This window comes from Symphalangus syndactylus, chromosome 12 (genome assembly GCF_028878055.3).
Source record: "Symphalangus syndactylus isolate Jambi chromosome 12, NHGRI_mSymSyn1-v2.1_pri, whole genome shotgun sequence".
NCBI classification, from domain to species: Eukaryota; Metazoa; Chordata; class Mammalia; order Primates; family Hylobatidae; genus Symphalangus; species Symphalangus syndactylus.
Genome location: NC_072441.2, coordinates 135,120,008 through 135,139,174, shown reverse-complemented (window position 1 = coordinate 135,139,174; position 19,167 = coordinate 135,120,008). Strand labels below are relative to the sequence as shown.

General features: G+C 37.7%; 1 protein-coding gene and 1 non-coding gene across 2 annotated transcripts in view; both read left to right on the top strand.

Annotated features, from left to right (window-relative positions):
* Positions 1-19,167, top strand: part of CCDC30 (coiled-coil domain containing 30) — a 143,630-nt gene that overhangs the window by 47,427 nt on the left and 77,036 nt on the right. Inside the window, exons 5-7 of the mRNA XM_055255695.2 lie at positions 2,402-2,581; positions 13,079-13,288; positions 17,738-17,892. Of these exons, the coding sequence (XP_055111670.2) occupies positions 2,402-2,581; positions 13,079-13,288; positions 17,738-17,892 (545 nt within the window). The remainder of the gene's footprint in view (positions 1-2,401; positions 2,582-13,078; positions 13,289-17,737; positions 17,893-19,167) is intronic.
* Positions 5,132-5,238, top strand: LOC129469277 (U6 spliceosomal RNA). The gene has a single exon (XR_008652971.1). It is a non-coding gene; the product is annotated as a U6 spliceosomal RNA (small nuclear RNA).

Genomic DNA, 19,167 nt, shown 5'->3' with positions numbered 1-19,167 from the left:
CTTATTTCACTGGAGAAGCCTGATAGGAAAGTGTATTGCTGGCATTTGATACATGTGCTTTTTTACAGCTTTATTCAGGATTTTTTTTTTTTTTTTTTTTTTTTAGACAGAGTCTCTCTCTGTCACTCAGGCTGAAGTGCAATGGCGTGATCTTGGCTCACTGCAACCTCCACCTCCTGGGTTCAAGCAATTCTCATGCCTCAGCCTCCCAAGTAGCTGGGACTACAGGTGTGCACCACCACGCCCAGCTAAGGGTTTCACCATGTTGGCCAGGCTGGTCTTGAACTCCTGACCTCAGGTGATCCACCCACCTCGGCCTCTTAAAGTGCTGGGATTACATGCGTGAGCCACCATGCCCAGCCTATTCAGGAGTATTGACAAATGTTGTATATTTGTGGTGTACAACCTGATGTTTTGATTTATGTGTACATTGTGAAATGATTAAATCAAGCTAAGTTACATATGTATCATCTCACATACTTTTTTGTGGTGAGAACATTTAAGCTCTACTCTTTTAACAATTTTCAAGTATACAACACATTAAGTATAGTCACTATGCTGTATAATACATATCCAGAATTTATCCTGTCTATCTGAAACTTTGCACCCTTTGACCAGCATCTTCCCATTCCATGCCTCCCCTCCCCAGCCTTGCAACCACCATTCTACTTGCTGCTTCTGTGAGTTCAACTTTATGAGTTCAACTTTTTCAGAGTCCACTTATAAGTGAGATCGTGCAGTATTTGTCTTTCTGTGCCTGGCTTATTTCACTTAGCATAATGCCCTCCAAGTTCATTCATGTAGTGACAAAAGACAGGATTTCTGTCTTTTTAAAGGCTGAACAGTTTTGCATTGTGTATATGTGTGTTGTGTGTGTATACTATATTTTCTTTTCCATTCATCCATTGATTGACACTTATGGAAAATGTTTCACATTTTTCTTGGCAAAGATTTTTTGGATGTGACTCTAAAAGCAAAAATAGACAAATGGGGTTGCGTCAAGTTAAAAAGCTTCTGCACATCAAGGGAAACAATCAACAGAGTAAAGAGGCAACCTACAGAATGGGCAAAAATAATTGTAGATCATACGTCTGATAAGGGGTTAATACCCAAAATATATAAGGAACTCAAACAACTCAATAGCAAGAAAACAAATAATCCAATTTAAAAATAGGCAAAGGATGCAAATAGACATTTCTCAAAAGAAGACATACAAAAGGCCAACAGGTATGTGAAAAAATGTTCAACGTCGTGAATTATTAGGGAAATGCAAATTAAAACCACAATGAGATATCACCTCACACCTATTAGAATGGCTTTTATCAAAAAGACAAAAGGTAAGTGTTGACAAGGATGTGGAGAAAATAGAACACTTCAACGCTGTGAGTGAGAATGTAAATTAGTACAACCAATATGGAAAACAGTATGGAGGTTCCTCAAAAAATTAAAAATAGAGCTACCCATATGATCCAGCAATTCCACTTCCAGGTATATATCCAAGGGATTTGAAACCAGTATGTCAAAGAGATATCTGCAGAAGTGGTGTGTGTGTGTGTACACAATGTAATACTCTTCAGCCTTGAAAGAATGTGTTTTATGGGAGTGTGTTTATGGGAGAAGAATCATCAGGAAATAAAAGAAAGTGATGAGGAAGGCTAGAAACTTAAGGTCTCGGCTGAGCGTGGTGGCTCACGCTTGTAATCCCAGCACTTTGGGAGACCGAGGCGGGCAGATCACGAGGTCAGGATATCGAGACCACAGTGAAACTCTGTCTCTACTAAAAATACAGGAGATTAGCCAGGCGTGGTGGCGGGCACCTGTAGTCCCAGCTACTGGGAGAGGCTGAGGCAGGAGAATGGCGTGAACCCGGGAGGCGGAGCTTGCAGTGAGCCAAGATCGCGCCACTGCACTCCAGCCTGGGTGACAGAGAGAGACTCTGTCTCAAAAAAAAAAAAAGGAAACTTAAGGTCTCTTACTAAATTTCCTCTTTCTTTTTGCCAACAAACACACACACACACACACACACACACACACACACACACATTCACATTCTACTTCTTAACATATGGACTCTTTGAACTTCCCATTTTAAATGTGTTTTACTCTAAAATTGTCTGTGCTTCTATCATTGATATGAAAAATAAGGTAAGTTGTCTGTGCCTAAATGCTTTTGTTAACATAATTTTATTGTTATTTTCACTCTAATATAACATGTATTATATGAACATGTATCGACTATCCATAAATGTGAAAGAGTAGTGTGTTGTAGATAAGCTAACTCCAAAAACATTTACATGTGAATAATCACATTCTGATTATTCCGGTTCTGACAACTTGAACCCATGTTTTACCAATATTCTTTCCAATTGTCTGTGTTTCTCTTTTAAAATGTTTGCTTTAGCATCCATCATCTGGAGAAAAACTAAAATACAACCAGCAAAGGGAAGTACAACAACTTCACCAGAATTTGCACCGGCTCCAGATTCTATGCAACTCAGCTGAAAATGAGCTTCGATATGAACGAGGGCAGAACTTGGACTTAAAGCAACATAATAGCTTACTTCAGGAAGAGAACATTAAGGTAACTCTTGTGGGCACATGCTTTATGGAAAGGTTTCAGTTGGCCCTGGGAATAAACGAATCTAAGTTCCTCTACTTGATAATTCATGATAGGATCCACAAATGTGTGAACAATGTGAGCTATATGGTAACTTTCTCCTTTAACTTTTCCCTGCTAAGTAAGAATGTGTGTATTATCAACCTGTAAATAGAAAAAGGCATTAAATTACATAATCTTCTGAAAACACTATCTAAAATTTTTAGTGCTTACTAAAAATTCAGTGACCTGAGCCCTAAACCCTGGTTGTCCTGCCCTGTGTACCACTAGACTTATTTATCCCTATTAGATGTATCCATTATTATTGGTTCAATCAGATCTCAACTGCACCAAGGTACAATTCGTGTGAGAGCAAAGTTGTTCTTCCTAATACAACAGCATGAAAAAGTTAAGGCAACATCCCCCAAAAGCTTGTTTAAAAATAATCTATGTAGAACTGCCATACACAGATTCAACTAAATTTTATGAACCGCATAAATGTTAAAAATTAACCTCCATGTAAAATAGTACTTCCTCTTAATTATGGTTTCAATTCTGTAAATATATATTAAGGACTTAGTTTCTATAAGCCTCTATTGAAGGTTCTAAAATTCAGCATTCAGTATTCATATGCAATCTTGCAGACACACTGAGAGTTTAATGGTAGGCACAATAGACAGTCCCTATCCCCGTGGTGCAAGGGTCAGCAAACTTTGGCATGTAGGTCAAATTCTGTCTGCCTTCTGTTTTTATAAATAAAGTTTTATTGGCAGCTATATCTGTCTGTTTATATATTATGACTGCTTTTGTGCTACATTAACAGATTTGATAGTTGTGATGAAACCATATGACCCACAAAGTCTAAAATATTTACTACCTGGCCCTTTATGAGAAAAGTTTGCCCACACCTGGTCTAGCGGGATAAAATGATCTTATTTGAAAAGTGACATAAACATGAATAAGAAAAGTCCCTACTTTTCAAGAGCTCACAGTCTAGTAGGGGAGATATAGAGGAAAACAAATATCCGTTTATCCCAAACTTCAAGGAAGGCCTTCTAAGGGAGTTCTCGTATTCCGGGATTATTTGAATAAACCTCTTCCTTGTCCTCACCCTTCATGAGTTTTTGAAGACTGATCATATTCCTTCAAGCCTTTGTAGTTTTAAATTAAATTCTAAATCTTTATCACATGTTCTCATAAGACAGTCTTTCACTTTCCTTTCAAGGACATTTCTTAGATCATTTTAACTCTGCAACTCAGAACATATTCTAACAATACTACATATTTCTTAATGAACAATGGCCAGAACTACACAGATTATAATGCCTTACAGATGATTGGTACCCTATAAATATTTATTGGATTAATGAACAGTCTTTCAGGGATGGATAAATGATAGCTTGGTAACAAGAGAAGATTTTTATTTTTCACTGTTTGTAAAGAGCATGCAGGAAATTTAAAAAAAGAGAGAAGTTTTTTATCTATTTTAATCTCCATGGTGAGATAAATTATTGGCTATTTAGGAATAAGACATCAGCCTCTTGATTAGCTTCTTTGGCCAGGGACCTATGAAAGTTATATACGATGAGTATCCTTTATTGAGAGTTCATCCACTTTATCTCTTTTAGTTTGTTTGTTTCTGAGACGGAGTCTTGCTCTGTCACCCATGCTGAAGTGCAGTGGTGTGATCTCTGCTCACTGCAACCTCCACCTCCCAGGTTCAAGAGATTCTCCTGCCTCAGCCTCCTGAGTTGCTGGGATTACAGGCGCATGTCACCACACCCAGCTAATTTTGGTATTTTTAGTAGAGGCAGGGTTTTACCATGTTGGCCAGGCTGATCTCGAACTCCTGACCTCAGGTGATCCTCCCGGCTTAGCTTCTCAAAGTGCTGGGATTACAGGTGTGAGCCACCGGGCCTAGCCTGTCTACTTTATCTCTTATGAACAGCCTCACAACCCTAAAGGGTCAGCACTTTATGGATGAGGAAACTGTTCAAGATTGCAAAGCTAACAAATTATAGAGTCAGAACTTAAACTCAAGTCTGTTTCTCTCTTTCCTGTATAGACATCTTTCCATATTACACCCCTCCTCAATTTGGGTCATTTTGGAACCTCAGCTTTACAAACTTAGGACTCTCTTTTAAAAATCCACTCAAGGCCAGGTACAGTGGCTGACGCCTATAATCATAGCACTTTTCGGGGCTGAGGTGAGCAGATCACTTAAAGTGCTCACGAGTTTGAGACCAGCCTGGCTAACATGGCGAAACCCTATCTCTACTAAAAATACAAAAAAAAAAGTTAGCCAGGCATGGTAGCACATGCCTGTAGTCCCAGCTACTCGGGAGGCTGAGGCATGAGAATTGCTTGAATCCAGGAGGCAGAGGTTGCAGTGAGCCATGATCGGGCCACTGCAATCGAGTCTGGGCGACAGAGCGAGAATCTGTCTCAAAAAAAAAAAAAAAATCCATTCAAATTATCAAACTTGAGTCTCTAACTAATGTTAGGCATACTTATGAGACTAAGAAACAAAAATACGTGCTCACTTCAGCAGCACATATACTAAAACTGGAACAATACAGAGAAGATTAGCATGGCCCCTGGGCAAGGATGACACGCAAATTTGTGAAGCATTCCATATTTTTTAAACTAAAGAGTTTCTGCACAGCAAAACAAACTATCATCAGAATGAACAGGGAACCTACAGAATGGGAGAAAATTTTTGCAATCTGTCCATCTGGCAAAGGGCTAATATCCAGAATCTACAAGGAACTTAAACACATTTAGAAGAAAAAAACAACCCCATCAAAAAGTGGGTTATGAAGGATATGAACAGACACTTCTCAAAAGAAGACATTTATGCAGCCAGCAAACATATGAAAAAAAGCTCATCATCACTGGTCATTAGAGAAATGCAAATCAAAACCACAATGAGATACCATCTCATGCCAGTTAGAATGGTGATCATTAAAAAGTCAGGAAACAACAGATGCTGGCGAGGATGTGGCAAAATAGAAATGATTTTACACTGTTGGGGGGAGTGTAAACTAGTTCAACCACTGTGGAAGACGGTGTGGCTATTCCTCGAGGATCTAGAACCAGAAATACAATTTGACCCAGCAATCCCATTACTGGCTATACAGCTAAAGGATTATAAATCATTCTACTATAAAGACACATGCACACGTATGTTTATTGCAGCACTATTCACAATAGCAAAGACTTGGAACCAACCCAAATGCCCATCAATGATAGACTGGATTAAGAAAATGTGGCACATATACACTGTGGAATACTATGCAGCCATAAAAAAGAATGAGTTCATATCCTTTGCAGGGACATGGATGAAGCTGGAAACCATCATTCTCAGCAAACTAACACAGGAACAGAAAACCAAACACAGCGTGTTCTCACTCATAAGTGGGAGTTGAACAATGAGAACACATGGACACAGGGAGGGGAACATCATACACCGAGGCCTGTCAGTGGGTGGGGGACAAGGGGAGGGATAGCATTAGGAGAAATACCCAATGTAGATGACGGGTTGATGGGTGCAGCAAACTACCATGGCACATATATACCTATGTAACAAGCCTGCATGTTCTGCACATGTATCCTAGAACTTAAGTATAATTTTAAACTAAAATAAATTAATTATTTAAAAATCTAAATATAAGTAAAAATAGTGGCTGGGTGCAGTGGCTCAAGCCTACAATCCTAGAGCTTTGGGAGGCCAAGGCAGGAGGATTGCTTGAGCCCAGGGATTTGAAGCTGCAGTGAGCTATGATCACACCACTGCACTCCAGCCTGGGTAATAGAGTGAGGCCCTGTCTCAAAAAAAAAAAATTATATAAAAATTAAAATATCATTTTTTCTTTTAAAAAAAAAAAACCAAAATACTAACTTATTGCTTTTAAATCATTTTGTTATAAAATATAACACTTAGAAAATACAGAAAACATACAGTTTACCTAGTTGTCGTAAAGTAAATAGACATCTAAACACTACCCAGGACAAGAAATAGAACAATGCCAGCACACTAGTGGCCTCTGCACACCTTGTCCCCACCTTAATCCCATCACCTTACCACCCCAGTAGTAACCACTAATTTTGGTAATAACTCTCTTGCTTTACTTTATACTTTTATCAACTATTTATGAATCTCATACAATATAGTTGTCTTCCCTATTTTTCATATTTCAAAAATATAATCAGTATTTATACCTTGTGTCTGCCTTATGATAACTGTCTGCAAGATTCATTCCTGTTATAGTATATAGCCATTATTTATTCATTTTTTTGCACTATAGTATTCTATTGTAAGAAAATGCCATACTTTATTTATTTTTTCTATGGCTTATGGACATTTTACATGTTTCCAGCTTGGGGATGTTAAAAAGAATGTTATAGGCTTGCAGAGCCTCAGGCAGATTGCTGCTCTGTCACCACCAGTACCAAGACGCTATTGTAGATCCTCTTCTTGGTGCTCGACTGTCCCAACTTGAAGCTGAAGAAGCTGCCTTGGATGCATAGGTCATTGGCCGTAACAGTGTTTGCCCCAGTATTGTCTTATTTCATCATTACCGGCATCACCAAAACCCTGTGTTGACTCTTTGATCACAGGCCCAAGAGACCTTTACCTTTCTTGGCCTGTGGAGTAAATAGACAATATATTATGAAAGGACTTGTATGTACCCTTTCTATTTACAATGAGACGTTTAGGTTTCTTAATTTTGAACAAATTCAATTTACCAAATATTCCAGAACACTTGATTTCTTCTTTTTCTTTGATTTGTTTCTTATCTACTCATTGTTTGTGTCTTACTTTTTTCATAGTAAGATTGTTCTTGAAAAATGAAACTTCTAGGCTTTCTAAAAGGCTAGAGTGCCTTTTGAGAAGAAGTCAACAGGTAATAGATTTGTTCTTATCATTGAAATTTCAAAAGTTATACCAACCCTCCAAAATAAAATGAAAAAATAAAAAAATAAATGAGACAGAAGGTGTGCTGGTTTAGAATGGCAAGGTGGGAAATGGGTTTTTACTAGAAAAATAGGAAGTTTATTAAAACTTGATTGAGAATTTCTTTTTGGTAATATCTATGAGATAAGCTTATTACATTTTTTCCTGTTGACCTACATTGATCCACCAATGATATTAAGGCATTTTGCTCTTAGGGTTTAATTTCTTTACTTTTACATACACTCATTTCATTCTTTTTTTTTTTTTTTTTTTTCTTGAGATGGAGTCTCGCTCTGTCGCCCAGGCTGGAGTGCAGTGGCGCAATCTCGGCTCACTGCAAGCTCCGCCTCCCGGGTTCACGCCATTCTCCTGCCTCAGCCTCTCCGAGTAGCTGGGACTACAGGCGCCCGCCACCACGCCCGGCTAATTTTTTGTATTTTTTAGTAGAGACAAGGTTTCACCGCGGTCTCGATCTCCTGACCTCGTGATCCGCCCGCCTCGGCCTCCCAAAGTGCTGGGATTACAAGCATGAGCCACCGCGCCTGGCCTTCATTCTGTTTAACAAAGCATTTGACCATTTTTATGTGTCCACTAACATTTTTGGAAATGGCATTTCTGGTCTTCAAAAATTAATGCAAAATGAGGAAATGAAGTTTCATAAGCTAAGCACTCTACACACTTGAGCAGCTTTTACTGAAAGAACTTTGCCTTTGAACAGAGGGTTTAACAGCACATTATTTCAGACATGTTCAGTCAATGAATATCAGATTCTTTCCTGAGTAGCAAGATATATGAATAGAACTGAGTAATGTTTCTACTTTTTAAAGAGTGCTGCAGTGAACATTCATGCACATGTATCCTGATGTCCATAAGTACACATTCCTCTAGAAAGAGATTGGGAGTGGAATTATTTTATCATAGTATGTGTATTACTTCAACTCCTTCTAAAGTCTTCCACCAACAGTGTCTGAAGGTTCCCATTGCTCTACATCCTCACCAACTCTTGGAACTGTCAGACGTTAAAATTTTTGCAAACCTAGTATACATGTATAGTGGTAGTTCCTTGTGGTTTTAGTGTGCATTTGCCTGTTTGCAAACAAGGTTGAGCAGCTTTTTATACATTTAATTGGCATTTGAATTTCTGTTTTGTGAAGTGCTTGTTCAAGATTTTGTTCATATTTATTTGGGGTTTCTGTCATTTTAATTTTTTCATTAATTTATAGAAGTTTTTTAAATACATGAACCCTTTATCAGGTATGTATTACAAACATCGACTCTGTGGCTTGCATTTTTATTCTGCTTATATATCTTTTGATGAATCAAAGTTTTGAATTTTAATAATCATTATTTTTCATTATAATTAGTGATTTTTGGGGTCTGATTTAATAAATATCTTACTACTTCAGAGTCATAAAGCTATTCTACATTAACATCTATTTATGTATTTATGTATTTACTTATTTATTTTTGAGATGGAGTCTCACTCTGTCACATAGGCTGGAGTACAGTGGCATGATCTTGGCCCACTGCAACATCTGCCTCCCGGGTTCAAGCAGTTCTCTTGCCCCGGCCTCCCGAATAGCTGGGATTACAGGCACACACCATCATGCCTGGCTAATTTTTTTGTACTTTTAGTAGATACAGGGTTTCACCATATTGGCCTGGCTGGCCTCAAACTCCTGACCTCAGGTGATCTGCCCACCTCAGCCTCCCAAAGTGTGGGATTACAGGCATGAGCCACCATGCCCAGCCTATTGTGGTATATTTCTGAGATCCCTATTCTGTTCCATTGTTCTATTTGTCTGCCCTTGTGCCAATACTATGCTATCATGATTATTTTGGCGTTATATAAATATTAACATTTGATAGAACAAATCTTTTCACCTTGTTCTTCTTTTCTGGGATATCTGGGCTATTCCTGGCCTTTGGGGTTCCTATATAAGTTTTATAATCAGTTTGTTAAGCTACACACAAATACTCACATGAACTCACATAGAACACACGTATATTGACACACAACCTTTTGGGATTTCAGTTGGAATTACATTGAGTCGATAGGTCAATTTGGGCAGAATTATATCTTTGCTGTATTGAATCCTCTAATTTAAGAAGAGAGTGTGTATTTAGGTTTTTAATTTCTCTCAATATTTAAATTTTCTTATATATCTTTTGTTAGACATATTCACAGGTGCTGATATTTTCCATACTATTATAAATGGTAACTTTAAAAATGTTCATTTTCTAATTATTTCCCAATGTATAAAAATTCACTTAATCATCTTCTAATAAAAACTTTCCCATACTTTTTTATTCTTACAATGTATGTATATGTTATTTTGGATTTTTATCATCTAAAGACAATTTGCTTTCTTCCTTTCCATATGTTAAACCTTTCATTCTTTTTTCTTGTTCTGTTTACTGGCTAGCACAGTGCTGAATAGAACTGGTGACAGTAGGCATCCTTTTCTAATTCCCAGTCTCAAAGGAAAAGCTCTCAAATTTCACCATTTAGTATGATTTTATAGCTTTTTAAAAATAGATATTTTATCCAAATGTACTTTAGAAAGAAAGAAAAATAAAAATAGATATTATTTATTACATTAAGGAAATTGCTTTCTAGCGTTAGTTTGTTCAATGTTTTATGACAAATACATGTTGAATTTCATAAATTTTTTTCTGAATTTTTTGAGAAGGTTTTTTAAAAATTTTAATCTGTTAATATGCTGAATTACTTTGACTGATTTTCTAATGTTAATCCAATTTTGCATTCCTGGGATAAACCTAACTTCATCATAAATTATCATTGTTTTCCTACAATGCTGGATTTGGCTTGCCAATATGTCTTTGGGATGTTTGCAACTTTGCTCAACAGTGAGACTAGTCTGTCATTTACTTCCTGCAATGCCCTTGTCAGATTTTGATATCAAGGTTATCCTAGCCTCTTAAAATAAAAATGGGTAATATACCCTCTTTTTCTGTCTTCTAGAAGAGTTTGTATTAAGTTACAATGATTTCTTCTTAAATTATTGCAAAAAACTCATCCCTAAAGCCTTCTGATTTTGCTTTCTTTTGGGTAGGTTTTCAATTTCTAATTCCATTTCTTTAATAGTTATGAGAAGTCAAGTTCTTCTTTTTTTTTGCGTCAACTTTGTTATATTTTATTTTTCTAAAGTTTCCATTTCATTTAAAGTTTTTAAAGTTTTACAGAAATTTATTCATCTTGTCTTCTTTTTAAAATATATACATTTTAACAAAGGTAGCTTTTGAAAAAAAGAAGAAAAAATATATAACGATGGTCATTTCACTTTTATAATATTAGTTACCTTTGCCTTGTTGCTTTTTCTTTGATCAGTCTCACTAGAAGTTTATTCATTTTATTAGACTTTTCAAAGAACCAAATTTTAGCTTGTTAATCCACTCTAATGTATTCTTTTTAGAGAAATAATAAATACACATATTTCACAGTTTAGAGTAAATATAGTATAGAGTACTGGATTAGAATCAGAAGATCTATATTCAGACCTTGGTTCTATCATCTGGCAACTGTTTGAGATTCAGTTTTTTATCTCTAAAATGGGCTAAAATACCAATGCCAGCCACTTCATAGATGTGAAAGCCTAACAAATGTAAAGTAGTAATATTAGCATATGCCTCAGCTCTGTATTTCAAATGCAGTAGATATTCTAAAAGCAATTATTGAATAGCAACACTTAACTTTTGTTGGGTGTTTCCTGTGTGTCTGGCTCTATTCTTGAGGCTTTGATTGCTTTGTCTCATTTAATGCAGCCTCACAACTATCCTATGAGGTAAGTAGTTATTATCCCCATATTACAGATGAAGAAACTGATGCTCAAAGAGCTTGAACACAATTAACTTTTAGATTCAGTTTATATAATCTGATTGGTTAATATAGAGAAAGCACAGATGAAGGACATTATAGCTATCATCCCTATTAATTCAGTTGAAAAGCTTTGAGACCAGGGAATTCTATTTACCATTAAAACAAAGTAAATTTTCTCTCACCACTTTTGTCTATGAGCCTTCCCTGCCCAGTGTATACATTCACTACGTTCTGATATTTTTTAGAATATCATTCATTTACGTGCTCAGTAAATAACTGATTAATCACCTACTCTCTGGTTCTTTGATAGGCCTTGGTGTTAAGAAATGAATTAAAAGCATAGTCTCTGCTTTCTTGGAATTTAAAGTGGGGAAAGGGGATATAAACAGGTATATAAATGCATACTTAATTATAAATCATGGTATGTTTGATGAAGGAAACAAATGTGGTACAGTGATGAGTAAGGACATTTCACATTAAATGATTCTGAAAATTGCCCCCTGCAAAGTGACATTTAAGCTAAGACCTGAAGAATAGGTAGGCAACCATACAATGAGAAGGGAAAAGGGAAAGCATTTCTGGCAGAGGGAGGTGTGGAAAAAATTTAGTGTATCGGAAACTCTTAATACAAACCAGTGTGACAGGAGTTACAGTGGGAGAAGGAGAAATAACAAGATGGTTTTAAAGAGATAGACAAGCGCCAGAGCATACAAAGCCAGGCAAGCTGGTGGGATCTGGAGTGAGGGACCACTGAAAGATTCTAAGCAAGGGTGTCAAGTAGTTCAATTTATGTTTTTAAAAGAAAATTTGGCCACAGCATTAGAGGATAGATTAGAAGAGAGTAAAAATGGAAGTGGTAGGACCAGTGCAGAGGCAGTTGCTATAGCCCAGGCTAGAGATGATGCCCTAGAGTAGGGTGGTGGCAAAAAAATGGCACAAATGGATTAATGCAAGTTGTATTGTGGGGATAGAATGACAGCATGTGCTAAATGATTGGAATTGGTTCATAATGGAAAAGGAAGACTCAGGGATTACTGACCTGCACAAAAGTTTGGATGGTGGCATTATTTACTGAAATTGGAAAGACAGAGAAAAAAAGACTTTGGAGATATGGGCAGAATCAAGGAGTTTCATTTTGGCAAGTATTGGCATAAAATGGCATTTCAAATTATAGAAATGGATAGCAAATCATCTACTCTCTAGGCCTAGAAGAGTCCCATAATACTCCCATGTTGGGTAGCATTGGAAGAGTCTACAAAGAAGACCAAGAAAGAACAGCAGAGAGCTAAGTGAAAACCAGCAAAGTTTGGTATCACAGAATGCTACTGAGAAATCACTTGTCCATTGGATTTATTCTGGCAATGAAGAGGTCAGCTAGTACCCTTGGCAGAAAGTTTCACTGGAGTAGTGGGGATGAAAGCCAGTTTGGACTAGATTGAAGAAAGGATGGAAAATGTTTAGACCATGCATATATAGAAACTCAGGAAAATTCCTTTGTCTAACTGCCATCTGACTAAACTTTGGAAACTGTTACTAACACATGGCAGCTCTAAAGAGGTACTCAGCCATGTGACATTGGTATTTGTTGGCTTTTAGGGGACTACACTCCTTTGAAAGCTGCTTATTCTAGTTCACATTCATTCCACACTTATTTGTATTACTCTTACTTATTCTCTACCTCTAGATAAAAATTGAACTAAAGCATGCCCAACAGAAGTTATTAGACAGTACAAAGATGTGCTCTTCACTCACGGCAGAGTGCAAGCAGTGTCAGCAGAAAATCAAGGAACTGGAGTTGGAAGTACTTAAACAGACTCAGAGCATTAAATCACAGAACAACCTACAGGAAAAGCTGGCTCAGGAGAAATCTAAAGTTGCTGATGCAGAGGAAAAGGTAATTATCCTCATGCTTAATAAATAGCATGCACTGAATACCACTACTGAAATCTTATTTCCCTGAGGATTTTAAGAAATAAGTATGATGCAGACTTGATAGAATTCTAAAATTTTTTTTCTCTCCCATGTTTTCTTCTGTTTTGATTTCACCTGTTCCTACAATTTTAGGAACTCTTGTGTATTGTAAAAACTTCATGGACTTAAAAAGGTCAGTTTTATTAAAGTTATAACATGAACTTAAAGAACTGACTGATCCCATATGGCTTTTGTTTTATATTTTCACATTTGAGAAGACATATTCTCTCATTTGCATTGGCTGTTAATGTAAATTTTGTTTTTTTCATTGAGAAACAATTGTACATGTTCATGGGGTACATAGTGATGTTTAAATAGATATAATATATAGTGATCAGATCAGGGTAATTATCATATTCATCACATCAAACATATTTTATAATTTTGTAGGGGGATTTGTGTTGTGAAATGAACCATTTTGAAATATTGTCCCTTCACTTTAGATTGCCCAACACTAGGTGGCAGTAGTATGTAACAGTTGTACATTTTGATGCACAAGTTTGAGAGTTAAATTGGATAAAAAAATAATTTCATGAAACCATATAATATGAAGCAAACATCAAAAAGTAGATGACAGCAATCTGAATTAAACTAAAAAATCTAATGTTGAGTTAAAGAAACCAGAACAAATGAGTTCATACTATACAATTCTATGTACAGTATAAAGTTCAAGAATAAATAAAACTAAGCTATGGAGATAAGATAGTGGTTATTCTTGTGATAGGTATTAACTGAAGGGGGCACGAGGGAATCCTCTGTGGTGCTGCAAGTATTCTACATCTTGGTCGGGGAAGTAGTTATACAAGTCAGATTTCATTGAATACACTTAAGATATGTATGTTATTCACCATATGTATATATGTATGTTACTTTACCATATGGATGTTATTATTCCATTAAAAAGTAATTGGTAAAATTGGTAAAGATTGGCAAGATTTTAAAACTTAGACAATACAAAATATTGGTGAGGATTTGGCGCAACAAGAACTCATATATTCACTTCACTTGGAAGAGTTAATTAGTGTAAATGTTTTAAAGATGTGTGCATCATACAACTTAACACTTCTACTAGGCATAAGAAAAACTGTTATATGCATGTATGTATCAGGAAACAGGAAGACAGTCATGTTCATAATATCATTGTTCCGAATAGCAGAAAACTAGAAACAACCCAAATGTCCCCTGACACAAGATCAAAAAAATAAATTGTATATTTATACAGTAGTATTACTGGTAATCTGAGTTCTTTCCCCCACTTTGTATCAGTTGCAAAGAAACAGCATCCAGGCTACTCTGCCTATGGGGTAGCCCTGCTCTGTCTGTGGAACAGCCATTTCCCTAGAATTAACTTTTTTTTTTTTTTTTGAGACAGAGTCTTGCTCTGTCCCCAGACTGGAGTGCAGTGGCACGATCTCGGCTCACTGCAGCCTCCACCTCCCAGGTTCAAGCGATTCTCCTGCCTCAGCCTCCCTAGTAGCTGGGACTACAGGTGCGCACCACCACGACCAGCTAATTTTTGTACTTTTTAGTAGAGACAGGGTTTCACCATGTTGGCCAGAATGGTCTCGATCTCTTGACCTCGTGATTCACCCACCTCGGCCTCCCAAAGTGCTGGGATTACAGGCATGAGCAGCCACGCCTGGCTGAATTAACTTATTTTTAAGAAAGGAAAGGAGAGGCGAGGCGAGGCAAGTGGCCAGGCGAGGTGAATGGCCAGGTGCAGTGGCTCAATCTATAATCCCAGCACTTTGGGAGGCCAAGGTGGGTGGATCACCTGAGGTCAGGAGTTCAAGACCAGCCTGAACAACATGGTGAAACCCCGTCTCTACTAATAATACAAAAATTAGCCAGGTGTGGTGGCACGTGCCTTTAATCCCAGCTACTCAGGAGGCTGAGGCAAGAGAATTGTTTGAACCCGGGAGGTGGAGGTTGCAGTGAGCTGAGATCACACCATTGCACTGCAGCCTGGGTGACAAGAGCAAAACTCTGTCTCAGAGAGAGAGACGGAGGGAGGGAGGGAGGGAAGGAAGGAAGGAAGGAAGGAAGGAAGGAAGGAAGGGAGGGAGGGAGGGAGGGAGGGAAGGGAAGGAAAGGAAGGGAGGGAGGAAGGAAGGAAGGGACGGACGGAAGGAAGGAACTATTAGCATGGTGGCTCATACCTGTAATCCCAGCACTTTGGGAGGATGAGATGGGAGCATCACTTGAACCCAAAGTTCAATACCAGCCTGGGCAACATAGTGAGACTATGTCTCTACAAAAATGAATAAGTTAGCTGGGTATAGTAGCACATGCATATAGTACCAGCTACTCTGGAGGCTAAGGCAGGAGGATCACCTGGGCGATATAGCAACACCCCATCTCAAAAAAAAAAGAGAGATTATTAAAAAGAAACAGCAATGATGTGATTAACACAAAATTCAGGATATTGGTTTTCTCTGGTGGGGAGGGAAGAGGGATAATCAAAGAGGGTCACAGAATGGGCTTCAAATGTACTGGAAATGTTCCCTTTCTTAAATTGTGTGGCAGGTTCAAAAGTTTGGATGTATCATTGACAGAGAAGCCAATGAGGTGATGCTTTTGTCTGTGGAATTAGAACTGAATTCCTTAAGTAAGAATTCTCCCTAGACAGAACTAAATAGAACAGCTCCAAGGAACTTGAGCTGGCCTCAGACAGCTGGCTGCCTACTACCATTCCCCTTGAATCATTCTGCATCTTCTCCTCTCTCATGCTGTGTGGGCTATGCAGAGACCTAGGTGCAGGGGCTTGGGATTGATGCAGAAAGCCCCTCTCTTAGAAAACGGGTGACACCCACTGGCATTCACTGAATATTTGTGGGGAATGTGATGCCAAGCCATTGCAAAGGACTCCTTGTTGGGTCAGAAATACATTAGAGAGATAATACCTACCCTGCTGAAATCTATTCATTCAACAAATATTTATTGAGCACCTACTATGTACCAGGCACAATTTAAGGTGACACAAGGGTTTATAAAAATAAGTAAACAAGTGTAAAGGAAATTTATCTTTAAAAAATGTGGGGGCTTTTTTGCTGCTACATGAAAAAGGCAAGAAAAAATGTTTTTAAGTGACACTTTAAATCTAGCATATAAACTCTAAAATATAATGGTCTGTCTTTCAAAATCATAAGTCATATTTTTAGTTCTCCCAGATCATTAAAAAAACCTATTATTGATGCTAAGCAATATGCTAATAGGTGCTTGGTTTATAAGAGACTTCTATTTTGTTCTGCAGTGTTATTCATGAATCTAACCACACTGTGGAGAAACTAGGTGCACTCACATGCTGTTGGGAGTATAAATTGGTCTAATACCTGTGGAGGCAGTTTGGCATTATCTATCAAACAAACAAATACTCATAACCTTTGCCCTAGTAAATCTACACCTCATAATTTAATCTGCAGACATTGTTTGTAATAGTGTTGTTTATAATAGCAAAAGATTGGAATCAGCTTAAATGTTCACCAGCAGGGCATTGGTTAAATAAGTTATGGTATACCCTTACAGTAGAGTGGTATGCAACTGTGGAAGAGAAGACAACTCAGTATGTGCATATAATACGGAAAAATGACCAAACGTGTATTGCTATAAAAAAGTAAGGTACCTAATTATATATGGTATAGTATGTCATCATTTGTGTAAAATTTATATGTATGGGGGATAACTATATAATATGTGTTTATATATGTATACATAAATCTCTGGAGGAGTACATAAGAAATTAAAAACCACGATTACCTATTCGGTAGAGGAAAATTTGGTGGAAGTAGGACAGGGATGGGAAGGAGACTTTCCACTATATAGCTTCTTTTTTTCCTTTCTTTTTTTCTTTTTTTTTTTTTTTTTTTTTGAGACAGGGTCTCACTCTGTCACCCAGGCTGGAGTGCAGTGGTGCAATCCTTAGCTCACTGTAACCTCAGCTTCCCTGGGCTCAGGTGATTCCCGCCACCTCAGCCTCCTGAGTAGCTGGGACTACAGGTACTCACCACCACGCCCTGCTAATTTTTGTATTTTTTTGTAGATATGGGGTTTTACCATGTTGCCCAGGCTGGTCTTGAACTCCTGAGGCTCAAGCGATTCACCCAGCTCAGCCTCCCACAGTTCTGGGATTACAGGCATGAGCCAGCATGTCTGGCCTGTAGCTTCTTTTATGCACACACATTGAATTATATGAATGCATTACATACTGCAAAAATTAAACAATTTATTTTAAAATTAAATCCAGCTACTCTTTTTACTTGAGGTCAGATCAACATGTTAGCACTGCTATGTTTGCTATTTATGTTATTCCCCTAATTTGAAAAAAGGTCACACTCTTCTTAATGCTTTACTTGTAAACTTTTTTTCATTCAAGATTTTGGACCTGCAGCGGAAATTAGAACATGCTCATAAAGTCTGTCTCACAGACACTTGTATTTCAGAGAAGCAGCAGCTAGAGGAAAAGATAAAAGAAGCAACAGAAAATGAAGCTAAAGTAAAGCAACAATATCAAGAAGAACAACAGAAGAGGTAAGAGGAGCAGAGATCTCAGTTTCCTGTGTGTTTAGCCATGACTGAGTTAATCAGCAATATTAATTTACTCTAACAGAATATCAGAGAGTATTTCTGCTCTGTCCCCAATGAAGTAAACTCAGCCACACACAATTCCTGATGTATTGCACTTACCACACTGTATTCTAATTGTTTATTTTCTAGTTTACCTCTGACGCTACAGTGTGAGATTTTTAAAGGCAGAGATTATTTATTCTGGTTCTGGGACACACCTAGTGGTAACAGTAAATATTCTTGACTGACTTGCCTATGAAATACTCTGGAATTTGCTCTGACATGTAGTCTGACAAAATTCAAACTACAATGAAGTTGATATTTTGTACAAGGGGACTTCAGAGAGTTTGTGGAAAAATTGAATTGAAAGATAAAATAAACAATATATTGGCCAGGTGCAGTGGCTCACACCTGTAACCCCAGCACTTTGGGATGCTGAGGCAGGAGGATCACTTGAGCCTAGGAGTTTGAGACCAGCCTGGGCAACATAGCGAGTCCTTGTCTCTACCAAAAAAAAAAACATTATCCAGGCATGACGGTGCACTCCTGTAGTCCCAGCTACTCAGGAGGCTGAGGCAGGAGGATCACTTGAGCCCAGGAGTTTGAGGCTGCAGTGAGCCATGATTGAAACACTGCACTCTGGACTGGGTGGCAGAATGAGATCCTGTCTCAAAAAAACAACTTTATTTCTCAACATAAGCTCCATCAAGGTCAAGGCACTTTTGTAAGTGATGATGCATGCCATTTAGTCCATCCCTAAAGAACTGAGTGAGAATCCTGGGAGTTTAACCATGTCATTGCAGTCTTTTGCACATTATTAACCGAAGAGAAATGGGTGCCCTTTAAATATTTTTTAAGATTGGGAAACAAAAAGAAGTCAGAAGGAGCCAAATCAGGACTGTAAGGTGGATGCCTAATAATTTCCCATCAAAACTCTTGGAAAATTGCCCTTGTTTGATAAGGGGAATGAACAGGAGCATTGCCATGGTAGAGAAAGACTCTGGTGAAGCTTTCCCAGGCATTTTTTAAAATAAAGCTTTGGCTACCTTTCTCAAAACACTCTCATAATAAACAGGTTATCATTTGGCTTTCTAGAAAGTCAATAAGCAAAATCCTTTGAGCATCACAAAAAGCTGTTGGCATGGCCTCTGCTCTTGACTGGTCCACTTTTGCTGTGACTGGACCACTTCCTCCTCTTGGTAGCCATTTCTTTGGTTGTGCTTTGTCTTCAGTATCATA